Raw genomic sequence first — 26,193 nt, 5'->3', positions numbered from 1 at the left:
TAATTATGCATATTGCGTCCACGTTCTTCACGCGGTTTTTTTTTTTCTTTACTTTTCATCGTTTTAATTTTGTTATTTCTATTTTCATCATCCTTATCATAGTTTTTTTCTTTCAAATATCTTCTTACGATGCACAATGTACTATTATCCCTTAATTCCTACAAAAAATGATTATTACATATACTTTCTCCCTTTCGTTTTATCTCTCTCGCGAGTTAATAATAATAATAATAATAATAATAATAATAATAATAATAATAATAATACTTAATTATCTGTTTTTTTTTCTTCTTTCTTTTACTATCTTTCTATCCCATGACTCTTTCTCTTTTCTCATTCATTAGTTTGTAAAATTCGTCGCATCGTCCATCGAAAAAAGATTTCCTTCCTTTTTAAAACTATACAGCCACTCGCGAATGGCGCTTCAAGGTTCAGTGGCATCACCTCGCGATATATCTACCAAAGAGGATGCTGCTGAGTACGATGATGACCACGGTAGAGGACACGTGTAACCTCCACGACGACGCCGACGAGATGTCGCCGCATTGAACTGCAAACAACAGGAACAAATATGTATCTATTGTATATTGCATATATTGTATCTATCACTAGCAATAGATCACACTCACCAAATATCTATCTACCTTGTACGTATATCTACTATATACATATATACATATATATATCTTGTATTTTTAAACACATACAATACGCGTGTCTGTTGTAAATGTTCGCTTTATGAACAAGCAACAACATAGCCAACTAACGCAACGGACAAATCAATTTTGAATGGACGGATCGTTGCAAAATCGTGATGGAGAGTATGAATATATGTTCGGAAAATTATTGAACGGACAGCTTTCTCGTCACAATCATATACATATGATGTACATACGTGTCATAAAATGTAACGCGTGAAAAGTACTTCAATTGCCTTCTCCTTCCTCTTCCTTCCCTTATTTATTTATTTCATGTATTCGGCCACAGAAATATTTTATTTCTATACTATGCATATACTGCATATATATAATGTATTCATTTTTTGAATAATCGATTTTCTCTAAAGCGAATATGATACTCAATAAATGTAGCTACGTTTAAACGTTAACATATTATTTCCATTATTGCAAAAATTTTCATATAAAGATGATTCGCGTTAATTTCTCGTTAAAAAAAAAAGAAAAAGGAAAGAAAAGGTAATAATTTCGAATTACGTGTTACGTGAAATACTTTCAGACAAAATGAATTTCAAGTATGTATTTTAACTTATATCTTATTCTATTTCGGTTGACACAAGAACGTTTATACCATGCAGAAACTACGAACGAACGTATGAAGATGTGGCACGACCATAAATTTACTGAGCGAGATCAAGCTGTGTACAAACACGCGAATATTCGCGTTGAAATTATATGCATATGTGCGGTGTAGATTTCATCGTTGCGAACAAAATTATTTTCCGAGAAATAAAGAGGAGAGAGGGAAAATGTTTAAGGAAAAATGAAAAAAGATTTGAAAGTTTGAAATTCAAATGATAAGAAGATGTAAAATCTTTCCATGTGTAAGACTCGATCGACGATTAAAATCTTTTTTGGAAATGAACGAGTGAAAATAAAAAAAATATTATAAAACAAAAGTAAAAGTAAAAGAAAAATATCATCAAATGTGTCAATTTCCCTCGTTTAACACGTTGACTGCCGTGAGGTTATCGGTGACCCCAAGATGACCGTTAGTAAGAATACATAATTAAAGTAAATATCGATTCTGATAAATTTTTAAATAATACCCCATTATTTTTATAACGGTTTAAGAAATTATTTGTTGCTATAAATTCCTCTTTTTTTCCGTATTTAGAAGGAGCAAATAATCATAAAATGGTCTACAGCGTTTCGGAGGTCACCGGTGACTATAAATAATGCATAAAATACAATTATACCACGCCGTTTATCAGTTGTAAAAAAAATTTTAAAAAAATATGCATCCTATAACAGAAAATTCGTGTAATTTTGACAGACAAATCATGTGAAAAGCGCCGACAGTCAACGTGTTTACTTTTATTTATCAAATTTTTGTAATGCTTACCGTAGGAAGTGAGGTTAACTTGCCAAGAAACAGGATGCCGATGTGAAGCTCTCGGACATGATGCAAGATGACCCGTTACAGAAAGTTCTCTATCTCCAGTCGTTGCAGCAGATGCACTGTAAACGAGGCAATAACGGCCAACGTCGGTACTTGCCACCAAGTAAGCCGTGTCGTTTTCGATCCAGGTTCCATGACACAGATACTCTGTGAAAATCAAACAAAAATATAAGACTTATCAAAATTTGATATCTTCGGAAAGCAATAACCGGTTTATTCTAAATTTCTTGTTCAGGCCAATTGAAATTTTTACCGTTCATATATAATAATACAATTCATGTGACTACAACGAAAAGTCTCCTTAAATCAATGTGACATAGAACATGTTGAGTATGTTTCGTTGAATTACTCCAAATGAATAATTATAATAAAGTGAGTCTTAGTTGTTATTATAATATTATTTTTTTTTCTCTCTTATAAATATGGGATTTAAAAATATATTTTTTAAACAATATTTTTTATTTATTTCGAATTAACATTAAAACAAAATATGCATGAGTAAATTTTAATTCTCCTTGCTAGACGTATTTAATCAATAATTAATCATTTCGACTGATCTGATAGAAAAAAAGATATACATTGTTTGTAGTTTAAACGTTAAAAAAAAAGAAGAAATGATAAATTAGAGAATTTCAAATACGATTCAAGAGGTAAAACATTCTAGCAATTCAGTTTGCCCGTATTCGACGGCTCGAAAAGATAGCAAAGTCGTAAATCGTTCGATATGGGTTGCGACAATTCGAGCGAGTACACCTGATCGAAGTTGAGAGTCTACGAAGGGAAAATTTACAGCGGCGCTCATCGAAACTCTTACTATCTCCTTCTTTCTTTCTTTCTTTCATTCTATCTCTTCTTAACTTTTATTCTTCTCTTCCTATCGATATAGTACTCTTTCAGCTTTGTGTACGTAGAAAATCGGTATCAGCAGCGTTCGAGAAACTAATAACGCGGTTCACCTTATTTCTCTTTCCTTCTCTCTTTCTCTCTTCTTTCTCTTTTTTTTTTCTTCTACTTCTACCCTTTTCACTGAGAAAACCGTAAGAAACTTAGATCGGTAGAAATGTGCAGCTAGAGTTCTCACTTCACGGCTCTCATCGAATCGAAATCCACATTCGATTTTATCCAGAGTTGGAAGCTGCGAAGAAACAAGTTTCGCCAAAGCTGATATTTGTTGAACGGTCGAGAAAAGTAGCCGACGTTTTCATGAACGAGAAAATTCGTCGTAATTGAAAAGTAGAACCGAAGGTGGGGTGGGGTGGTTACTAAGGATGTGTAACTTCGGTAAGAAATTTTTAAACCGGACAACTCGACCAAATATATATACGCGGCGTTACGATTATTATTAAAATAATAATGGCATTATTGTTGGATCAAAATTATTTCGCGAAAATAAATATAATTCTTGAGAATCGATAAAACAAAATATAATATATTATATTATAATACCAGTCATCAATTCATCGTAAATCGTGAACACCGTGCATTCTGCGAGTGATGAACTGTGAGAAGGATAGAGATATAGTGATAACGACAGTGATCTAGAAATAGAGATAGTGAGAAAAAGAGAGAGGGAGAGAGAGAGAGAGAGAGAGAGAGAGAAAGATCAATTGTTTGTACGAAGTCTTAACAGCCATTTTGCTTTCCACTCGTTCCTCTCGTTGCTCTTGTGTCGAGCACACATACACATTCAATTACGAAACGCGAGACACGAGGAGAGAGGCTCGAGTGTCTAAATCCCTGCTTCTGTCAACGCTCTACGATTCACTCGCTCACTTGCTCACTATATACGATCGAGAGAGAGAGAGAGAGAGAGAAATCTCGTTCCGTTAAAATAATTCTAGAATTCAGATACGAAACGTGGTTTGTCTTCTGTCTCAAGGCTCAAGTGCATTAATACCCCGAAGGATTATTGCGTAGAACCGTGATAAAGGTCATGCTACAAACCTGCTGTAAATTAACAACCAATCTTCGCGATTAATCATCTCTTCTACCTTATCTCTCTTTTTCTTTCTCTTTCTCTCTCTCTCTCTTTCTTTTTTTCTCTTTAATATAAAGATAAGAGCATTTACGATGATACTAGGGAACATGATGATGGATAAGTTGGAAAAAAAAAGAGAAGAAAAAACTCCGTTTCTAACTTCCTCGTGACAATCTCATAAAGTAAACTAGCTTCGGGAATTGTTAAAACGATTCGGGTAAAGTTTATGAGAATGGTTTTGTCGTATCTATATGTATATATTATATTACCATGAAAGACCGAAATTGGATAATGTAAACATTCATATGGTCTTTTGATCTATGTCCAAAATATTAATGTATAATACAAAATCTAAATATTCGATCTTTCACCAACATATTTGATATGTTTTGACAAGCAATCATGTGAATCTTAACATTCTCAAATTTCGATCTTTCACGGTAACATGTATTTAAAATATCATAAAAGAAACGTTAATCTCGCTAGCGATTAATAAACCAATAATTACGATCAATAATAAATGTAATAATACAAATGAAAAAGAAATCAATATTAGAAAAATAAAAATCAAATAAAAAATATTAATAATCTTTCTCAAGATCTTATATCTTATTCTATTCTTATATAGAAGAAAAATGTTATGTTATATATTAAACGTGTTGGAGTGGATAGGCGACGATGTAATGTGATAATCATCGTAGTAAACACGATGATTAAAATTGATTAGGTCGACTTCCAAAGTCGAGTTTCATCCTCTCTCTCTCTCTCTCTCTTTCTCCTTCCCTTTGTTTCTTCAAAGCGAGTACAATGAAGCAACGGAACTAATTGACCGATACCCTTTTGGAGTTCGCGTCGACGTGCTTACAACTAAATAAAGCGAGAATTCTCTTGCGAGGAACGCGCCGACGCGTAGAGCTTAGCGTAGCCGTCACGCCAGCGCCTTTCCTTCGACTAACTATCGTTGCTTTCTCGATAACTTTACTTCGGAGTAAGAGTCAAGAGAGTCAGAGACAGAGACAGAAAGAGTTAGAGAGAGAGAGAGAGAGAGAGAGAGAATGAGAGAGAGGGAAGGAGAGAAAGAGAGTTGTTATGCTTGAGGGTGAAACGGGTCGGGACAAGGGGTGTGAGCTGGAGCGAGTAATCCGATAAGATGTTCCTGGCGGACGTGTTCCACAGTCATAGTCGAACTCTTCCTTCTCACTCGAGCTCCTGCGGTGTCTGATCCATCCAACCTTCGTTCAAGTACGAGCAAAGTGTATAAAGAAAAAGGAAAAGAGAAAATTCGATGATGAGAGAGAGTGAGAGAGAGAGAGAGAGAGAGAGAGGGCTTACATCGATTTCAAAGACTCAACGTCATACGTCCTATGTCGAAATATCGCTCTTCTTCCTTAACCCCTCTCCCCAACTCACCCATCCTTCTCTATCTTTTTCCTCGATACCCTTTTCAATACTTGGCTTGTTAATGCTTACAATATTCAGACAACCTTTCAATCTATAAGCTTGCGTATGTAGTACTTACAGCTTTTAGGTTTAGTTAATGTACATCGATTATCAAATTTCGTTTGAGACAGTTTATGGGATGCAAGGCAGAAAAAGGTTTCTTACCAAAAAGTTTATAGTACAAATAAAAAAAGGGTTCCTTGAGTCATACCATATTCTAGGGTTATGTTTAACAACATTCATATAAGAATACAGTACTTTCTTAATTTTAAATGACGATATACATTTTTATAAATGAATAAATTTTTGGTAAAAAGATCTATGCTAAATTTCCTTATTGTCTATGTTATACGTTTGCGATATGTAACATGGGTCCTTATTAACTCTTTAACTTCAAATGTATATAATTATTTGAGACAGAGTGAACACATTCGAGAAATGAACATACGATATCGAAACAATTATTCTCTTTTAGATTAGAATTGTGTCAATAGTAATGCGAGGAACATTTTTGGTATCGAAATTTCTGTAGAAAATGATCATGAGACATAGGAAGAGAGAGAGAGAGAGAGAGAGAGAGAGAGAAAGAGAGATATAGAAGATGTTGATCGTTCCACTCGAGGATATTTCATTAAGAAAATATCTTCGAGTTAATTACTCGTGTAAACTGCACTAACGAAGATTAATGCAAAGGATAGAATACTAAAGGATCTTACCAGATAGGGCTTCGTCGCTGCAGGAGGTCGCAAACTCCATTCGATCGGGTGTCCTGCATCCAATGTCCAACCAACGAAGTCTCTCGTGATGGCATCGCCTTGGGAACGGCGTCGACGTCACTCTAACGTCCTGTACTTCGACGACGTTTGCGATGCTTAACTCGCCGTCCACTCCGAGAGTATCCTCGACGTTGTCGGCGCTGTGCCAATGCACCACGGAAACAATTTCGTAACGACCAAGATACGGACATTGTCTTGTCATTGGATCCGATGCTAATGCGAGTTCATGAAAAAAAAAACAAAGAAGAAAAAATAGAAACAAAAAGAAAATACAAATACTAAACGTGTTACTTTAATTGTAAGGTGTTTTTAATTTAATACATTATTCCGTAAGTTTGTTTAATTAAAAGAAAATAAATAGTAAGTAGTTTAAATATATTATATATATTATGAGACATTTTTTTATATGTTCGTTTATCATATTTCAATAACTTTGAAATTATACGTTATATTTCAATGTACCTAAATTTTATTTACAATATTGACAAAAGAGATATATGTATGTACGCGTTTGCCATTTGTCATGATTTTATAAAACTAATAAAAATGAAAGAATTATTTTTTGAATATAAATTTTTTCAAATGCCCTCCTTTCTATTTTGAACGATGCACTCACACATTCTGGTAACAATATTTTTCATGACCTATATACGTATTGTTGCAGGTATAGTTTCTAATAGAGTTTTTGAAAATTCATATCAGTTTAGTATCTCGTGTTCTGTTAATAAACAGAACAGCGTTGGTTAAAGTTCACGTTTGACAACCACAAGTTATCCTTACTTCGTGACAAAATTGTATAGTGCAAATTGATCGAGATGGAAAACATTTGAAACGGTGTTATTTTCAACAAATAATCCTTTCCTTGATATTACAATAAATGATAAACATATCTATCTCATTTATCAATATTGCAAGTTAAATGTATATACATTGAAAAACGCATAGTACAAGTTTCCAAATAGTATAGATGAACACCCTTTACGAGTACGATCTTCTGATTATAGAAAAAAGAAAAAAAGTTTCTAGTTCTTGATATTCTCGAAATTCAAATTTCACGACTGAAAAGTTCTAGGTTCCAAAGCTCCCGACCATATTTTCCTTTCATGCATTTCTATTTTTAACTGAACTACATAGAACGGAATTTATTCGTTTGCGCACGCTATCTTCCGCGTGTTTGTACGTCGAAAGTTAGAGAAAGATAGAGAGAAATAAAAATAGAGAGAAAGAAAAAAGATAGATAGAGAGAGAGAGAGAGAGAAAATCGTAAGTACTGCCGCGATAAATTTGAAACGACCAGGTTCTTCGTAACGCTTATGGAATCGAATAATGGCTATAACGATTTTAGATTCGTGAAAGAGAGAAGGATGTTACGTGTGCTCGTAAAGAGCTGCGTGAATTGATTGTTAAATTTCTTAACATTTTGTGACTTTTCACATGTGCACGTAATACGTGTCATATATAATATACATATAGAATATGTTCTTATTGAAATAAGTTAGAAGGTAAAAGCATGACACATACTGTTTACTTTATCGTATAAACAGAATCGCTCGTAAATTATACGATTGCTAGATATTTTAGTGCTTTTGTCAAATTCGATGATAGATACTGACAATGAGATAAAGAATTATCCTCGTTTAGTTTTTCTCTCTCTCCCTCTCTCTCTCTCTCTCTCTATCTTTTTATCTTGTAGTCGTCTTGGCATCGTCCACCGATCGATACCACACGTATATATGTGTGTATATACATGTATGTATACATCCAAATAAGTTCGAACAAGGTGTATAGTTTGCGAGCACGTTTCAGCTCGAGTTTTCCCTTGGATTAAGCGGGTCCCTCTGACGCCTCTCCAACATTCGTCCTCTTGACCCTCTTCTTCTTTTCGTACTCTTCAAAGAGATTATACCTTCTTGTTTCTTCTCTCTGTCTAACTTTACCTCTCTCTCTCTCTCTTTCTCTATCTTGTTGTCCGTTCTTTTTTTCGGTCAACAACGGACTTGTTAAAAGGAAGAAGACAACAAAAAATACCGATCGATTTTTTTCTTTTTATCTCACAGCACGGACTTTCGCAAGTTTGAGATTACTCGAAGCCGGGGGGGAGTAGTAGTGATCAGTCGAGCGAGAAACACGTTTGCTCGATAACGGATAATAACGGAAATCGAGAAAGCCACGAAGTCAAACTCGAAGTGAAAAAAACGTTCGACAACTTACTTTGTGTTTCTCTCTCTCTCTCTCTCTCTCTCTCAAACAAACGAACATTCAATTTACAGCTTACTACAAATTGCTTCGAAGCAAATCACTTCGAATTCGATTCGTGTTTATCACAACACTTGAGAAAATCGTTTATTTTAGGTAGTATAATATGTCGACTGGATGAGATAATAAAGAATAGACGAATCTTTTTTTCTCTCTCTCTCTCTCTCTCTCTCTCTCTATTTCTATCTTTATCTCTATCTCAAATTCGTTTGGAATAATGAATCTCCATCCTCCCATTTCTCGTACCATACGAATATTCCAAGAGAAAATTTATTTCAAAACGATCCTTCCTGACTTACTAATGAACGTTGTGAACGGTGTCGAATGAGAGTTGAATGTAGTCGAGTTGCACACGTCGTCCGGTTGCTTGCTCCATTTTGATAGTTGCATCTCTATCACGTGTTCGTCCCTTTTATGAAACATGATGCAAACGTAACCGTTCTTGCTGAAACAGAAAAGAAAAAAGAGTTTGCGGATTTGAAAAATTAAATAATGTTTTACAATATTTTACTAATAATCTGAAACGATCGATTTACGAGATGTTACATTTAATTTAAAAGAAAAATAGAAAAAAAAAAGAAACGGAAGAAAGGAAGGAAGGAAGGATAAAAGAAAGAAAGAAAGAAAGAAAGAAATAAAGGCAGATGGAAAGGAATTAAACCGGATGGGTATGGCCTTCGAGATGGAAGGGCATGGAAGAAAAGCATGGAAGGGCGGAAGGATGTTAAATCTCCGCTTCTCTCCTCCAGGCTAGAAGGGAATTAAAGATTTCGTTTCGTTTAAAATTCTTCTCCTCTTTCGTATAAACTCTCTCGTGATGCCACTCGTCGTTGTACGCCAACGACGACGATGACACAACGACAAAGAAAAAACGACAACGACGACTACGACGACTACGATGAGGACTACTACGACGACGACGAAGAACGACTTCACCGATAGCTGAAAAACTTTTAAACGATCTCGTTAAATAATTTTGAAATTCTATTTAAAATACTTCTATATTCGCTTGAGAGTATTAAAATATTAGTTGGATGAGTTGAATTTTGTAGAGAACTCTTTCTATATACGGTGGCTCACGAAAGTATCTGAACATTTGCCATGATATATTTTATTAATTATAATAAGTATATTATAGAACACTCTTACCTACACATTATTAATATTGGATGGAGGTATGACTCTTTAGATTATACAGGTATAGTTTCAAGCAAATCGAAATATATATACGATAGTTATGATTTATTTCTTACAAACGTAACGATTGCTGAAGCCATAAAAGTATTTGGACAGATAATTATTTTTAAGCCTTTAATATTTAGTAGGACCACCTTTAGCACGAATGACATTTTTTAAGCGATTATGCATATTCTTTACTAAATTTTCGTAATACTTAGTGATAAGGAACTCCATACTTCGAGTATTTTGTCTTTTAAACTTGTTTTTGATGTTATATTAAATTTTTGTAATTCTTTTTCTATTATTGCCCATAGATGTTCAATCGGATTAATATCAGAGCTTTGTGGTTATGTGACTAACATGTGAGGAGTATTGTATATTATTCATTCTTTAACAATTCCTGCGGTATATTTAGGATCATTATCCTGTTGAAAATAAAAATCTTCATAAATACCCAATTTTCTTGCACTTTCCTTTAAATTTTGTTTCAAAATGTTTAAATATTTGTATTTATCCATTTTTCTTTCTATGAAGATTAAATTCCCGGTGCCACCTACTGTCATACACTCCCAGATCATAATTGAGCCACCCCCGTGTTTCACCGTAGCACGCAAGTTTTTTACTTCCATCTCTGTATTTGCTAGTCTCCAAACAAATTAACTCGACTTTATACGAGTATACGTCTACTTTATACATGAATCATTAAGGATGATTTGAAAAAAAAAAAGAAAGAAAACGGAAAGACAACGGTAAGGATAAGTGGTAAGCTTTTTTTTTCCTTTTTTCGAAAGATGGCAAAAGTCCAAAGGATAAAATAAAAGAAAAGAAAAAAGAGATAGAAAAAAATTGAGGGCGGGGGAGGACAAAAAGAAACAAAAAAAGTACGAGGATCCTAAATCTCCTAGCGAAGGTTTGAAACGGATTAAGATTTTATTTTATCGGGACGTTTCTTAACGGTTGAACGTTAACTTTAACGCAATTCTTTTACGAGAGTCATCTTTACGACGAATCTGAAATCTCGAATAAGAGTAAAAGTAAGATTCTGATTTAGTATAACGCGAGCAAGTAGTATGGCAAGTAGACGATGAAGAGCGTGTACGTGAATGAGAGAATTTCATAGTAGGTATTATAAGCGCGTGCGCGAGTATGAGGATACGTAAGACGTCTCTATATACTTACTTACTTACATATGTGTTTGTTGCACCGATAAAGAGAAACGGCTGAGCAGTTTACATTGTAACTACGTGAAATTTCGTAGGTCGTAAGTCGTTTCACGAGGCGGAAGGAACGATAAGTACGTATATTTGTCTTACGAGTTGTTCGACTTATGAAAAGAGGGGGGGATATAAAATTTGTATTACTTCCCGGTGCTGGTAAAATATCACATCCTTAATGATTCATGTATACATTTTCAAACATAAATCGTGACATAATTCTACTCTCTGCCGGAGTAGTTTTTTCGATGGGTTGAACAAAAAAAAAGAAAGAAAAGAGAATATAATAAAATAAAATAATAAAGATATAAGAAAGAGTCAAATAAAAAAAAGAGAAACAAAATTGCTTTTATACGATGACTTCGGAGTTTTCTAGACGTCGATGAATCTCTTCGAATTTACGGCGGTCGATTCGAATGTAAACAAAAGTCGAAAAATCACTAAGAAAAAGAACAGAACTCTACAAAAGTACTTATAAAAGTTACTCTTTTTATTTTTCTCTCTCTCATTCCTATTCTTTCTTTCTTCCTCATCTCCTCGAAGGCAAAAGAAGTAAAATGTAACGAGCGAGCATTGTAAAAAAAGGGAAGAGACCACTCGGATATACGCGGTTTGTTATAATTTACTTCCCCGTTAACCAATATTCACTACTATCCAGTCCCGTGAAACTCGAGTCGTTTAACGTTCGGATGGTAAACGTATAACGAGTAAAAATATATTTCGATATAGATACATTTTGTATATAGGTGTATATACATATATATGTATGTATGTATGTATGTAACTATGTATGTATAGTAGGTACTTTTCACGATAGCTCTCACTCGTTTCTCTCGTTTCGATGCTCGTTCGTTCCTGTTCGCGTTTATTCGTTGCTAAATTTTACGACCACCTTCGTCTCGATTATGCTTCTTTTTGTATCTTTACCATCGGACATGGTTTATTATAGTCGCTTGATAACGCACGGTATTTACCGTTGAGTTAGGACTTTACATCTTTTCTTTACAAATTCCAATTTTTATTTATTTCCAATTCATTTAATTGAAAGATATTTTATTTTTTTAAAATAATTCACATTTAACTTATTGTGTGTGTGTCAAGTTGTTTTTAATTATTATTAGGCTACCTGTACAAACAACATGGTACACATTACAGAATTTGATGAATATGTCTAAATTATATATTTCTTTGTTTTTTTATTTGAGCTGGTAATTTATTTATTGGTAGATTAAATGTTGAAACTATGAGACATAGTCCGTGATCCGTCGTCGTCCATTGTATTTGATACCAACCAGGGTTTTTATGCCGCAAGGCTTTTCCCTGACGAGCCAATAAAGCATTGCACTTATTGGCTCAATCAAGTGTTTTATTTATTTTAATTCACCTTTCCACCTTCCTCATAATTAGCTTAACCTAATCGCCGGAGGACTCCATGTTGGAGGAATTTTGGCAAATACAAATTCTGAAATATTTATTTGATGATTTATTTTGTATTACAATTGTTTATTCTGTTCAAATAAATCATATATAAATATATATATATATATAAAGCTAATTATTTAGATTTATTATTTTTATTTATATAGTCCATTAGCACAATTACGATTACACCAATAATTATTTTCCTATACTTTATTTATTAACGATAAAAATCATTTCCGTTAAAAAACGAAGTTTAGTTATCTATCGATAATAATAGTACATACGTGTGACATGGAACACGTTGAAAGGATCATAATAAAAGTTATAAAGACGAGCGTGACGTTTGCGATGATTGATCGACGTCAGTGTATCCTTGGAATAATATAAATGTGATGATGTACGTGGCAAACTTTCGTACGAAAATTGTTACGATAGTTGAATGATGTTCGAAGGTACGAAACGATACGGAAGAGATAAAAAGTTCGTTATGTTAATGGCTATGTATCGAAAAATAGAATTCGTTTATAGACATACGTGAAATCGAGAAAGAATATATATATATACATATGTAAAGATACCTAGATTACATGAGTTTGGTAAATAGCCGATCATATTACCAGCTATAAAGATCTCTTCTAAAAATTTCCAATGGAGCTTGATTATTAGTTAGTTGATTTTTTGCTCCCGCGAACCACAAACAATTTCTTTTCTCTCTCGTTTGGCCATTTATTAATTAACGCTGGCGTTTTATCGAAGCGTAAAAAATTTTCTCGTATTTTCAATTATCCCATCGAACGATGCACGAATCATTATGCTCGTTACGGCACAAACAAAACACGCTTCGTTACATATTTTATCGAGCGATATTTTCCATTAAATTATAGTCACTCGATATTTAATAATCGGGAATTATTTGTTCGCCTCGGAGCACCTTAATGACACAAAATACAATTAACGAATTAGTCTGATTTATTAGATAGGATTTAAATAATAATCATATTTTTGATGCGTAAGGAAATGTACAAACGTTTTCTGAATAAATACAAAAAAGCGTATATTATTTTTATTATTTTCTTTTCCTTCCTGGTTTTTTTTTTTTTGGTTGTTGAAATTTTACTACGCGATTGGAAAAAAGCACTGAATATACCGAGCTGTTGTTTTTTTAATAATCGATTAAAATCGAGAAAATGATGACGTCACGTTGACATCAATTCTACGACGAAAAACCTTGTTCGATGATGATCGATCTTTCTCGTTCTCTTCCTCTCTCTCTCTTTCTTTTTTTTCTTTTTCTATTCGTATCTCTCTTCTTTATTATTCAAATGTGATTATGAAAAACGATACGAGTCGATTAATGAAAAGCTATGCATGAATATGCAACGAATGAGAAATCGCTGGAAAACGTAAAATCCTATCACATACGTGATGTATAGCTCGTCTCTTTCTCTCGGGAAATATGAAAATGATCGCTCATCGATCCGTAAGTATTATATGACGTTTTTCTATTATTTTGCAATAAGCAAAATGAAATAAATAATATGATTTTTAAGATCTTTTTTGTTCGTTATAATTTATTTCTTTTGTCGAGAGATATCAACCTACTCGTCGAAAAAAAGAATTAGTCGTGATAAAAAAAAAGAAGTTGATAAAAAATTGTTAGCATAGTCTCTCAAGGGATCAGATCCTACGCTTATGCATACAAAAGTCCACGAAACCGTATAAATCTCGATGATACGAGCTTTTGCGTTATCTTTAATGTCGTTATAAAGATCGTAAGATCTTACCAAAAAAAAATAATAAGCGAGAAAAGACGAGAGAGAGAGAGAGAAATGGGCACAAAGTATATACCTGGTGTCTCACTTGAAACTATATGACTGAATATGTAAATATTTAATTGATTTTATGAATAAAAGTTTCAAATAAAAGTTGCTAGGTTATCAAAGATAAATGTCATATTTATAATTGTTATTTCATTGAAGATTATATACATATGTAAATGTTTTAAATAAAAATTATTAAATTTTCAGGAGGAAATGCAATATTTATTAGAGCTATTTCATAGAAGGTACTTTTGTCAAGATACGGAAGTTATAAGAATTCTTTTCTACGAAAATTGATATTCTAAGCCTATGAAAAGTTGTCGAGAATATCAATACGCGAGTCCAACGAGAGAATTTATATTCTACCTTTTCATCTATATCATACTATTATACTATATATTATTATTCTAGTATCATACTGATATATCATATACTATAATACTATTATCATAATATAATACGTATTATTAGAATTAGAATTAGAACTATTAGAAATAGAAACGTGACTCGATGATATATCAAACTTTATTTCAAATTTATATTTGTAAAACCAATATTGATCGAATATATTTACCCATGCCGTTTAATATGTTAAATGCCATTCTAATTTTACATAGCTTGCCCGTAGCGTCAAAACAAATTTATTATTATGAGTTATATATTATATTTTGTTGAAATATTATTTTGAACAGATAAATTAAATGTAATCATGTGCAGGGTATTTACATTACTGGAGGGTCACCGATGACTCTCGTAGTATTCAACGTATTTAAATGAGATATCTGGTATAAATATGAACAAATGTAAATCAAAATTAAAAGGTCCAAAGAATGAATATCTTTAATTATAATACTTCTAAAATATTCTATCAAAAGTGTTGAAAAATATTGTCGCGATAAATTAAAGTAACCAATTTTTTCCCCGTTTATCTTCAATTAAAATATCTATTGCAGGTACGCTCGTTTTTATTGTTGACGCTATCAAAATGGTAAAACGCCGAACGACATTAAAACGCTGAACGACATTAAAACGCATAATGAACGATTTACCGTAGAATAGTTAGAGGGAATGACGTGAAAGCATCAACGTTAATATTACTAGGACGGTATATTAGAGATGTGTTTCGTACTCGCACGCTTAACGAATTTCGCAAAGCGTTTTAAAGTTACATGCTTATATATATATATATTGTATACGTACTCATGTAAATACATTGTACGTATAATGGATCAGTTTTAGGGGGGGAATTCGTCAAACGTTTTTCAATATATACCAATACTAATATTTGTAAAAGCTGAATTTCCAAAATGACATATATGTAAATACATGCTGGTATTACATGTGTAAAGTTACATTGAGAATTCATAGATATAGATAAATGTTAAAATGAAATATTCAAATATATTCCCATAGAAGAAAAAATGTTCAAATTTTTATTTAAAAATCTTACGAATTAGCCGATATTATTCGTAGAATATTTTTTCAATTATACGCTTTGTAGAATATCTTTTCAATTATACACTTTGTAAAATATTGTAAAATTTTACAATACTTTATAAAATTATATTGCAATCAATCTTTTTTTTTTTTTGGTAATTTTATTAATACTAAATCGAAATAATTTGTTAAATTTTTTAAAACATTTACTTAATTTGATTTGAAAAGTTGGAAAATCGAAGAATTTCAATAAAAGTAATTTAACCAGAAAGCATGCGGTATTAAACGATTTTTCACGCAACCGATGATTTATCAATCATTTCAAGTGTGCGCTTAGAGGTATGTATAGGTATACATATATGATAAAAGAGGAAAACGATTAAGTAATTTCATTGGAAGATTCTTGCGTAACACGTTTTTCGATTTGATGAAGTAGAAAGTAGAGTGATACATCGAGAAACGAGAGAATAGTAACATAGTGAAAGGAAAAAAAAAGAAAGAAAAAAGGAAAAAGAAGAAGAAAAAGAAAAAGTAAAGCCGGGTGGCAATCATGATGAGCGGGACGATGGTTTAATTAATTAAATTGCACAACAGCAATTTACATCCGGTTTCCTGAGTGCATTTAGGAGTAGCTCAGACGATAGTGGCAATATCCCGAGGGAGCAATAGCGGTTTCTTACGGACTCGAGCACGACTACTCGTTCGGCACACTTGTTCGACCTCATCCGCGTCTTTCCGCATCGCATAATTCTCCTCGAGTCCGATGCAATCGGACGCAGCTGGAACTTCTTTCCCCGCTTCTCCTCCTTCTTTTCCTCCTCATCCTGCTCCTCCTTTTCTTGTTCTCTTCCCTTTTTTCTACCCTTTTCTCTTTTTCCTTTTCCCTGTTCTTTTTGATACACCTGCTTGTTTCTCATTAATCGTGAGATTTTCTTGAAAAAAAAAAAAAAAAAAAAAAGTAGAAAAGAAGAAATGAATAAAAGAAAGAAAAAAAAGAAAAAACAAACGAGGAAAAGGAAATAAAAGGGGGGAGGGGATTAAAAGAAAAATAAGAATAAATGGTAGAAAACAAGAGAATTCTCTTAACATTAGATTCGATTTTAGTCGCGTAAAAAAAGATTCTACTCGAAGTAGTAAAAGTTTTAGCTTGGTCGGACGCGTTCACGGCAAAACGGTGGTGCTTCTTGTGACTTCGTAGATTTTTACGAGTCGAGAAAAAGAAAAAGAAAAGGAAAATGAAAAGGAAGAAGAAGAAGAAGAAGAAGAGGAGAAAAAGTCACCGTAGGAGTCGGCTTCTAATGCACATCCGGTCGTTAGAACCGAAAGACAGTCTTATACGATGTACTCAGGGACGTTCAACCGTCTTTTGCGCCTAGGTTACCTATCCCATACTTCTTCTATGCTCTCGAAATAATTCCAGAAATCGGTGAAGTGGCTCGTCCACATTGAAGAGAATAGTGAAATATTAGAAAGGGGTTACGAAAGGGGTGAAAAGTAACAGAAGAAAAGAGAAAAAAAAAAGACTAAAAAAAAAAACAAAAAGGAAAAGAAAAGAGATAAAAGAAAAAAGGAATGGTTCGTCTTTTTGAGAACGTTACTACGACGAACTCGATATATTAATATTTCGAATTTCCTTTTTCTCGTTCGTACTTTGTTTCTTTTACTTTTTTCCCTTTTCTTCCCTCGTTAGGTATCCATTTCTCGCATCGAGCTCTTCGTTATCTGTCATCCAAAAGACTCCTCTCAACCTCTTTCTCACTCTCTTTCTTTTTATCTTTCTCTCTCTCTCTCTCTCTCTTTGTAGTAGTGTCGTGGACGTATATGTACTCGACGATATCGCGTTTCCCTACGAGTAATTTGAGCTTACGCCATGCAGCTACCGGTGTACTCGAATCATTTAAAATCCTAGTGTGCAGAGCACGAGAATGAGGATCCAAGAGAGAAAGAGAGAAAAATGGAGAGAGAGAGAGAGAGAGAGAGAGAGTGAGAGAGAGAGAGAGAGAGAGGATGGATCCCGCGTCAAACGAAAGTCGCGTTATTGCGCTTTCGAAGCGCAACCGGAATTCTCTACTTTTTTTTGGTTAACGCGAACCGACGATAAAACGCGATCCTCGTTCAACGAATCTTTCTGCCTTCAGCTTTTAAACGTTGATCAGGATCACTGTGGCTCGACAAAACTCTCCCTCCCTACTTCTCTCTATCTCCCTCTCTTTATCTCGTTTCTTCTCTCACTATTTTGTCTCCTTTCTTTCTTGCTTTTTTCCTTTCACTCTCTCTCTCTCTCTCTCTCTCTTTCTCTCTTTTTGTAGGAACAGAAAATACAGTGCGAATGAATTCGTGAAAGTCGATGCGAGTTAAAGCTTCGGGCATGTCCACCGGTTGAAAAATTGACAAATTCGCTTTTTTCTCAGGAAGAGAGAGAGAGGGAGAGAAAGAGAGAGAGAGAGAGAAACGGAAAAATGTCGGATCCAGATTAAAATACTCGCACGTACACGTAACGGATATCGACGAGGCTTCAACTGTCACAACGTACCTGCATACCTATTTATATATCGAGATAGAAAATATGCGGACGAACGAATCGATCATTCCGTATGAATTGCACATGACAGTTGCATAAAGGCTGCCCTATGCCAAGTATATTTACATAAATGGAAACATACAAATTTATTTTCGATCTTTCAACCTCACTCGCCCACATATCTGCGTGATTAATCGATTATTTCGAATAACATTTGTCAATATGACTTCTAACATTGTGGAAAAAAGAAAGAAAGAAAAAAATTTAGATAATAGATAAATGGATATACGTAAACGTACGTGTATAAATAAGAAGCTAGCTATCTGGGAATGATTTTTTTGTCGAGATTTATGAAAATATTTGTTTTATGTTTACTATTATATTTATATTAGATTGTTACGTTAACAAATTCGTTTCAATTTAAGTCATACGCAATAGTAGATCGAAATTGGTAATTTTCAGGAGACATTCAAATGCTCGTTCTGCCGGCAAGAGTCGACCTCATTTTCATCAAATCTACCATACGTCAATTTCTATATCCTCGTAATTCATCGGTCGAATTCAGTTTTATATACTGGCGATAGACGTTCGATTGACAAATTGTTTGATTTATTAGCTGATAAAGAATACACGGATTTAGTTGATTCGCGTATGTCGACGAACAGATTAAACATCATTAAAAAAGAATTCGTTCAATTAAATAATTAAAAATCCAACTGACTTTTTGTAAGCACGCCAACTTTGTTACTCCTTGAAAGTTTGCATACGCGAAAACGTTTATATCATGGTCCAAGAGAAAAATACGCGAAATGTACGATGTTTTAACGAGTTTTTATCATAAAGTCGAGCTTTAATAAACCGCTGTAGAAAAGGAACTCTTCCTTTGTCCCTATACTTAATGTAATTATTTTAATTCTTTCACCACTAAATTACCCGTGACCACAAAAGCACGCGAATCCCACGTCGTGAAATTATTTTCTTCGCATTTTCGCTTTCTATATGCACACATACGAGAGATACCTACGAATAAATCTTACGTTGTAAAAAGATCATCACTTATTGCTCGCTTCGAATAAAAATATAATAATGATCCGAATATAATTCTTTCGCAGTATCTATCTTACTCTTTCTTTTTCTTTTATTTTATATATATATATATTTAAGCGAATACTTGATTATATTAATACTGCGTTTATACATGATAGATACAGAGTTTAATTACACATCGTTGACCAACTAGTATATACAAAACTATAATTATTTTCATAATGATTATATTAAAAATTGAATGAAAATAATAGAAATTTAGAAAAAATTAGTGTTATCCAAATGTGTATATATATTATTATATTTTAATAAATGCATAAATAGCATATACATGTAAATACGATTGTACTTGTGATCAGTCAATAGTGCTTTAAGCAGATTGACGAAATAAAAAAAAGAATCGAGTTTTATCAGATATGGTAAATACGTAAATTAATATTTAAACAGTATTATCTTAGATTTTCACATTTATATTTGACGTAGCCATATTGAAAACTTGATCTCAAGATAAATATATCTATCTTCATTTTCTTTTATTCTTAAAGATTCATCGAATCAATATACTCTGAAATATTTTATTAATATAAAGTAGAAAATGATCTGTACGAAACATTTGCTTTCTGTTCGAGTATCATAACACCAAGGAAGCGGTTTGATGGCCGATTTCGTGGGTGCACGTACACAATAATTTTCTACTTCCTGCAGGACTCAGGTTGCGGAGAGATGCCGAGTTACTTCCGTTCGACAAGTTGACGGTCAGCGAGCAATTTTCCAACCGATTGAACGACGAAACGTCGGGCTCCCCTCTGACTTTCTAAAGTCTCCACTTTCTCTCACTTTCTCACACACACACTCTCTCTCTCTCTCTCTCTCTCTCTCTGTCTTCCTGTTTCTCTCTTTTCTTTTCTCATACACTCGTGATTCTTCTTCTTCCTCTTCGATTTTCTACGACGAGGGACGACTGCTTGTTTACTTCGTACCAAGAACCCGAAACCCCTCTCTTAAAATACCATCAAAAGAACGAGAACTCTAGACGTATCTTTCGAATTCTGTAGAAATCACGTATCGGGGATTTATAATTCGAAATAGATAAAAGCGATGTTTGGTATACCTACGACAAGAACCCTCGATACTAAAGCCTCTATAAATTGAATTATCGATGAAACTTCTATATTTTTATCTTTTTTCTTTTTTTTTTCCTTGGTCCCTAATTTCTCTTTAATCTTTATTTCTACCTTTTAATGCATATACTATCGACTTTCATACGATTTTACTCTGATCCCTAACCGATTAAATTATTTTCAAACCACGAATAAGTAATATCGTTTAGTCTCGTTTGAGTTATTCAAACAATTATGGTACCCTACTATCTCTTTATCTCTCTCTTTTACACATACGTATATAGTATTCATTGTATTTCGGGACGATTGAAATAACTATCACTGGTTAACCGAAACATTCGCAACCAAACAACAGCAAAATGCCTGTAATTTAACAACCACGATAGGTAATGATATACTCTCTCTATATTCTCTCCCCCCTTCCTCTATACATTTACTCTTCCCTATCGTAAAAAGATCGTAATTTTGGTATCGAATAAAGAACAATTTCATCGAAATTAATTCCATCATCGATGAGAACAATATAAAGAGAAATAAATAAAGTGAGAGAGAGAGAGAGAGAGAGAGAGAGAGAGAAGGAAATTGTAGAAGAGAGAAAGTGCAAACTGGATGACCGATCGAGCGTTTATTCGAGGAGAGCTATAAATAGTGGATGGGGTTGGACGAAAGTACATCGTAACTCGAACGTCACGAATTTAACGATAAAAAGGTGGATCGTAAATTTCTAACAAGTCGCGGAGAAAACGGACGCGCGGTGTCTAACGTGTGACGATCAATTAAAGATAGAAGAAGAACGGGAATGAGCTCTGTAAATAGATAGAAGGAGAAACGAACGGTAGAAAAATTAGGCGGTTAGACGAACACGAGCTTGATCTACGACGAACGATTGAAGTAAGAAAATAGAAGGAAATTAGAACGAATGAAGGAAGAAAATAAAGCAATTGGATTGAAAGGATTTTATCGACTTTCATGTTAGCCTGAGATATATATGTATATATTTTCCTTTGATTATCCTTTTTTTTGGGCCAAGGCATAAAAAGATAAAAAGAAATATTGACGATTAATTCGTAACTCGTGTTTTTTCTTTTTTTACCACAATCAAATTTTTTTGTTTATTTAATTTCATCCATCTACTATTTTATTTTATCTATTTCATTTTTATAATATTCTTTTTACAACAATGCACGAGAAACAATAAAAATATAAAAGGAAGAATAATGGCTTTGATCATACTATCGCAGTCTGTGGAATCTGAAATTATCGAAGTTTTCTGTAACAACGGCGGTTTACGGCCACCGTGAGATCGGAAAGTGGTCAGAGTGCTTCTCTCTTCTTGTTAGCTAGTTAGTTAGTTAGCTAGCTAGCTAGCTAGCTAGCTATCGTTTACATCCGATCGGCGTATCGTTCTTCTCGGAACACGCATGGCTGACAGTTTTATTGTAAACATTTTTACCTTCATCCAGGACGAAGGGAAATTTTTCAATGCATAAAAAGCACCTTTGATCTAATTCCAGTAAACGTCGCTTAACCTTATTTTCTATCGACTCTCTTCCCTTTACCTCTCCTACAGATATTCTTCTTTCTATTCCTCCTATCGTTCACTACTGAAATATATATATACTACGTATGGTATACATATACAGCAAGTATATCGAAAGCTCGTTCGAAAATATCGCTCGTTAATTTGTTTATCAAGACGCTTTCCTTTGTCGATCCTCGCTATTCGTTCTAGCGGAATTTAATGAAATAATAAAGCCACCACTTTTTTCGAACGCGTGTTTCTTTTTTTTCTGGCACGACGATGTTATTTAATTAGAACTCGGAAAGTAAGTTTCTCTTTTCGTGGTTTAAGAAGAAAAGGAAAGAAAAAGAAAACAAAAATGCAAAGAACGAAGTATAAACAAAAAAAAAAGTATAAAAATGGAGAATTTAATATTACGTTGTACAGATTGAAAAGTTCTTACAGATATATATATATATATATACACGTGGAGCCTTTTGTGTTTGTATTTCGTCGGATAGATAAAAACTCTGGCAGCTTGTCGATCGGTTTTTCCTCCCACGATCGGATATACGCCATAGCGAAACACTTTGCCAGTGTATCCGGAGTTGCGAGAGCTCTAAATCTTTGGAGATATAAAAGGATCCCATCCTTGGATGAACGCTTGAAGTCGACGGGCGACGATCTGTCAGAATTATACGATCGCACGGAATTATCGGGCTTCCCCGATTTCAAACACTGAGGATATAAAAATCGAAGAAGAAGGAAGAAGCTACTAGCTGCTTTGTGAAAGAGAAAAAGAGTGAAAGGGGGAAAGATGGAGAGAGAGAGAGAGAGAGAAAGAAGGAAAAACGAAAGAGGGACCGTTCGTGGTTCAATTTGAAAGAAACTGCGTGCTCGTAAAAACCCGTAAGGCTGGCAATCGAGCGGACGAAAATAGAGAAAAAGAAACGTGAGGGATGATAAAACGTAAAAACGCTGTGATCTGTCAAAATAACGTCTCCTCGACTGATTGCGTCCGTCTGTAATCAGGCTATCAGAAAAATATGAAGTCAAACGATAAGATTACCCAAACGTGTTCTTGCATCAAGTACAGAGAAAAAATAAATAAGCTGCGAAACTATACCACGAGTTTTGTATCGCTCGTGTTTCCATTTATATCATATGCATGACAATCTTCATTAATCAGAGACTGACAGTCGTCACGCATCACATCATCACATTTTATATGAAGTCATTAAATGGAATTGTTTTTTTCTTTTTTAACATTTTCATTTCAATTAGAAATAACAACGATGGATTACCAACGGCCATCGAACGTTTGAACGACGATTAATTATTATTGAAACAAAATTTATCGATGGCGCGTTATTAACACTTCGTAATGTTTTTTTTTATTTTGTTTTTCTTTTTTTTTTTTTTACGTATTTCTCGTAAGATCGTTCGCGAAATTTGTCACGTTTATGTGAGGAAGAAGAATCCAGATTTGTTATGATCGTAAATGGTCGGGAAATTTCGAGAATGCAAGGAAATGACGAGAGACGATGGAGGGGGTGATGAATATATATAGGCGACGAAAAGGACCAACAGGGGCGTAATTGATATTGTATTGATTGTACGACGAGAATTTGTGTGTGAAAGACTTAACTTAATAGTATATAATAGTAGTAAGTATAATAGCAGTAAGTATATCTTCGTTAATCACGACGTTTAAAGTAACACATAACACAACAACGAGTCGATTAATTATTAATTTAGATTATAGATACTTACTATTTTATTCTATCTCATCTCATTATATCATTATATATATCTCATTATATTAAACCTTATTAAATAATAAAATAAATTAAATTAAATACATAAGTAAATCTCTTACATCTAAGCGACAAGTATTATACAAATTATTATAAATACGTGGGATTATTTATTTCATTTGAATTAAATTTATTGACCTTATTGTTCAATCGTCCGAGCATAGTTTTCAAATTCGATCACGCTTATAATTAACAACTGATTACGTAATGTTGGAAAAGTATTAAAATAAGAGACTGACGTTTTTCAACGGGGATGCTATACGGTCTCGATAGTGTCCCATATTCAGACAATTCTCTTCGAAAGAAATTCCATGTAACGGGCTTCAGAAATTAAAAAAGTTTCAACGATGAAATTCTTTGAAAGTTGGTAGTAACAGAGTGAAAATGCGCGTATGTTGCCATCCTAGTACCTCGCGGAAAGAAGTCTTGAAACGAGAATAAAACGATAAAATCGATCAGTCTCTCTCTCTCTCTCTCCCTCTCTCTTTTATTATTTTTCTTTTATTCTCTTTTGAATGTTTTACAGACATCAAGGGATATCACGACGACAACAACAACGATATCGTGTCGTCGTATACGATGGGGAAACGCAAGGGTAATATATGTAACAATGTCAAAAGTTGTCAAGTTCTCATAGAAATGAATTTCCTTCGACGTTGAATCATTTGACGATTTATTGCGACGAGACGGAGGAAAATTTTATGCACTACGCCTAAGTCTTCGGAGTCTGATGCACAGTCTCGATAAGAATGTTTCATGCTTGTTGCAACAAGGGTGTCATTCCTGTTGATGTACATTCTATACACACACATACACAAAAAAGAAAAAAGGAGAAAAGAAAAGAAAAGAAAAAAAAAAGTATGAGAAAGAGAGAAGGATCGTTGGTGTTGGTGGTAACGCTAGCTCTAGAATTCTTCCGCAGTGATGCATGACCGCATTACCCGGTGTTCGGTTAACGGTTCGATAGTTTTCTTATACATAAACTATGCTATCAATTTTCAACGAAATAATCGAATACCATCGAGGTAAAACTTTCAACACGCACTAGGGATAACGCGTTAGGTAAAGTTAAGAACTTATTTATTTGCCGTGCAAGTAAATGTAATGTAAACCGATAATGCTACCGATATTTTTCTTAAGTATAATATATGTATACATTTAATCTTGACGATTATTATCGATAGCAAGTAACATTTATGACATTATAATTAAATTTGGATTGAATAAAAGAAAAAAAGGAAAAAGAATCTCAAGCTTAAGGACGGTTGAAGTAATTGATAAAAGCATATATGCGTCCTTAGTCCACACAGATAGCTTTTCCTAGACACACATATACATAAATTGTATAAATTATGTAAAAAAAAAAAAAATTTTTAAATATATAAAATATTAATATTATCCCCGATATATAAATTAAATATTTATTCGAATATCTAATGTAAAGGAGAAATTGAAGATAGTCGTCTTACGGTAACGGGTGTTTAAAATAAAAATAGATGAGTATAAAATAGAGAAGGACAAATGTATGTGTGTGTGTGTGAATTAATAAAAGAAAAAAGGATATAAAGAAGAAGAAAAAAATACGGCAAATGATTTATCGAGGGTTATCGTCCCCGGTTCGTTATTATATACGACTAGGTTCTTCCGTGACGAGAAGCCATTTTTCATGAGGTTCACGAAGAATACTTACAACCGTCTGACACTTTAATCGATCTGCGAATACTCAACCGATGTTAATGTCGGACCGGATGTAGCCTCGTTAAAATGTGGACATGACAATAGCTATGGACAAACCAATGGATAACGAAGAAGATAAAAAAAAAATAAACCAACCAAAAAAAGAAAAATAGTAATAGTGTAGAAGAAGAAGAAGAAGAAGAAGAAAAAGAAGAAGAGTAACACAGAGACTATGGAAATTAACTGTCCGTAAGAAAAGCGATAATTGTAACCATCCATAGATTTTACCTTACGATGTTAACGAAAGCAATTCTGTCCGGTCACGCGTGTATTTGTACGCCGGTGTTTCAAACAGTTTCCTACTTTAGTGCAGGGAAACTGCTTGAAACTGTCCGAACAGATGCTTCCCAACGGCCATCGGTGTTTGGACAAGAGGATTGTTTTAACGAAAAAAGAGGGTTGAACGAGGGAGAGAACGAAAGAGAAAGAGAAAGAAAAAGAGAGAGAGAGAGAAAGAGGAAAAGAAAGAGTATGAGAGAAAGATAAAAGAGAAGCAAGCAAGTAGGTCGTTTTATTCGTAAAAGTGAAACTCAACGTTTGACGCATAGAGTCATCAACGGTGTGTCCGATAGAATGCAACGTGCCGCCGATAAAAAACATTTCCCTCAATCTTTCTATCTATTTTGAACAAACAGGATAAAATAGCGGTCAAAGCATTCATCGGGCAAGTTCTAAAGCGAACCGATATTTAAATTAACACCAGGAATCCATAAAATCGCTTTGCAATTTTATATGCGTATTTTCATAAGCCTTTTTTTTCTCTTTCTATCTCTTCATCCCTTTGTCTA

The 26,193-nt window shown here is 33.8% G+C and overlaps 1 protein-coding gene and 1 long non-coding RNA gene across 2 annotated transcripts in view; both read right to left on the bottom strand.

Moving 5' to 3' along the window:
• Positions 1–336: 336 nt before the first annotated feature.
• Positions 337–26,193, bottom strand: part of LOC122519562 — a 234,192-nt gene continuing 208,335 nt past the window's right edge. Inside the window, exons 9-12 of the mRNA XM_043639091.1 lie at positions 8,889–9,034; positions 6,274–6,546; positions 2,083–2,286; positions 337–550 (exon numbers count right to left, since the gene is read on the bottom strand). Of these exons, the coding sequence (XP_043495026.1) occupies positions 441–550; positions 2,083–2,286; positions 6,274–6,546; positions 8,889–9,034 (733 nt within the window). The 3' untranslated portion in view covers positions 337–440. The remainder of the gene's footprint in view (positions 551–2,082; positions 2,287–6,273; positions 6,547–8,888; positions 9,035–26,193) is intronic.
• On the bottom strand, positions 2,972–4,437 carry LOC122519563. Its single transcript, XR_006304315.1, has 2 exons — positions 3,586–4,437; positions 2,972–3,274 (listed from the first exon to the last, which is right to left on the bottom strand). It is a non-coding gene; the product is annotated as an uncharacterized LOC122519563 (long non-coding RNA).

The sequence above is a fragment of the Polistes fuscatus genome, unplaced genomic scaffold (assembly GCF_010416935.1).
Source record: "Polistes fuscatus isolate 324 unplaced genomic scaffold, CU_Pfus_HIC Scaffold3, whole genome shotgun sequence".
Lineage (NCBI taxonomy): Eukaryota > Metazoa > Arthropoda > Insecta > Hymenoptera > Vespidae > Polistes > Polistes fuscatus.
Note: the sequence above shows the minus strand (reverse complement) of the source record. Positions and strands in the feature narration are given on the sequence as shown.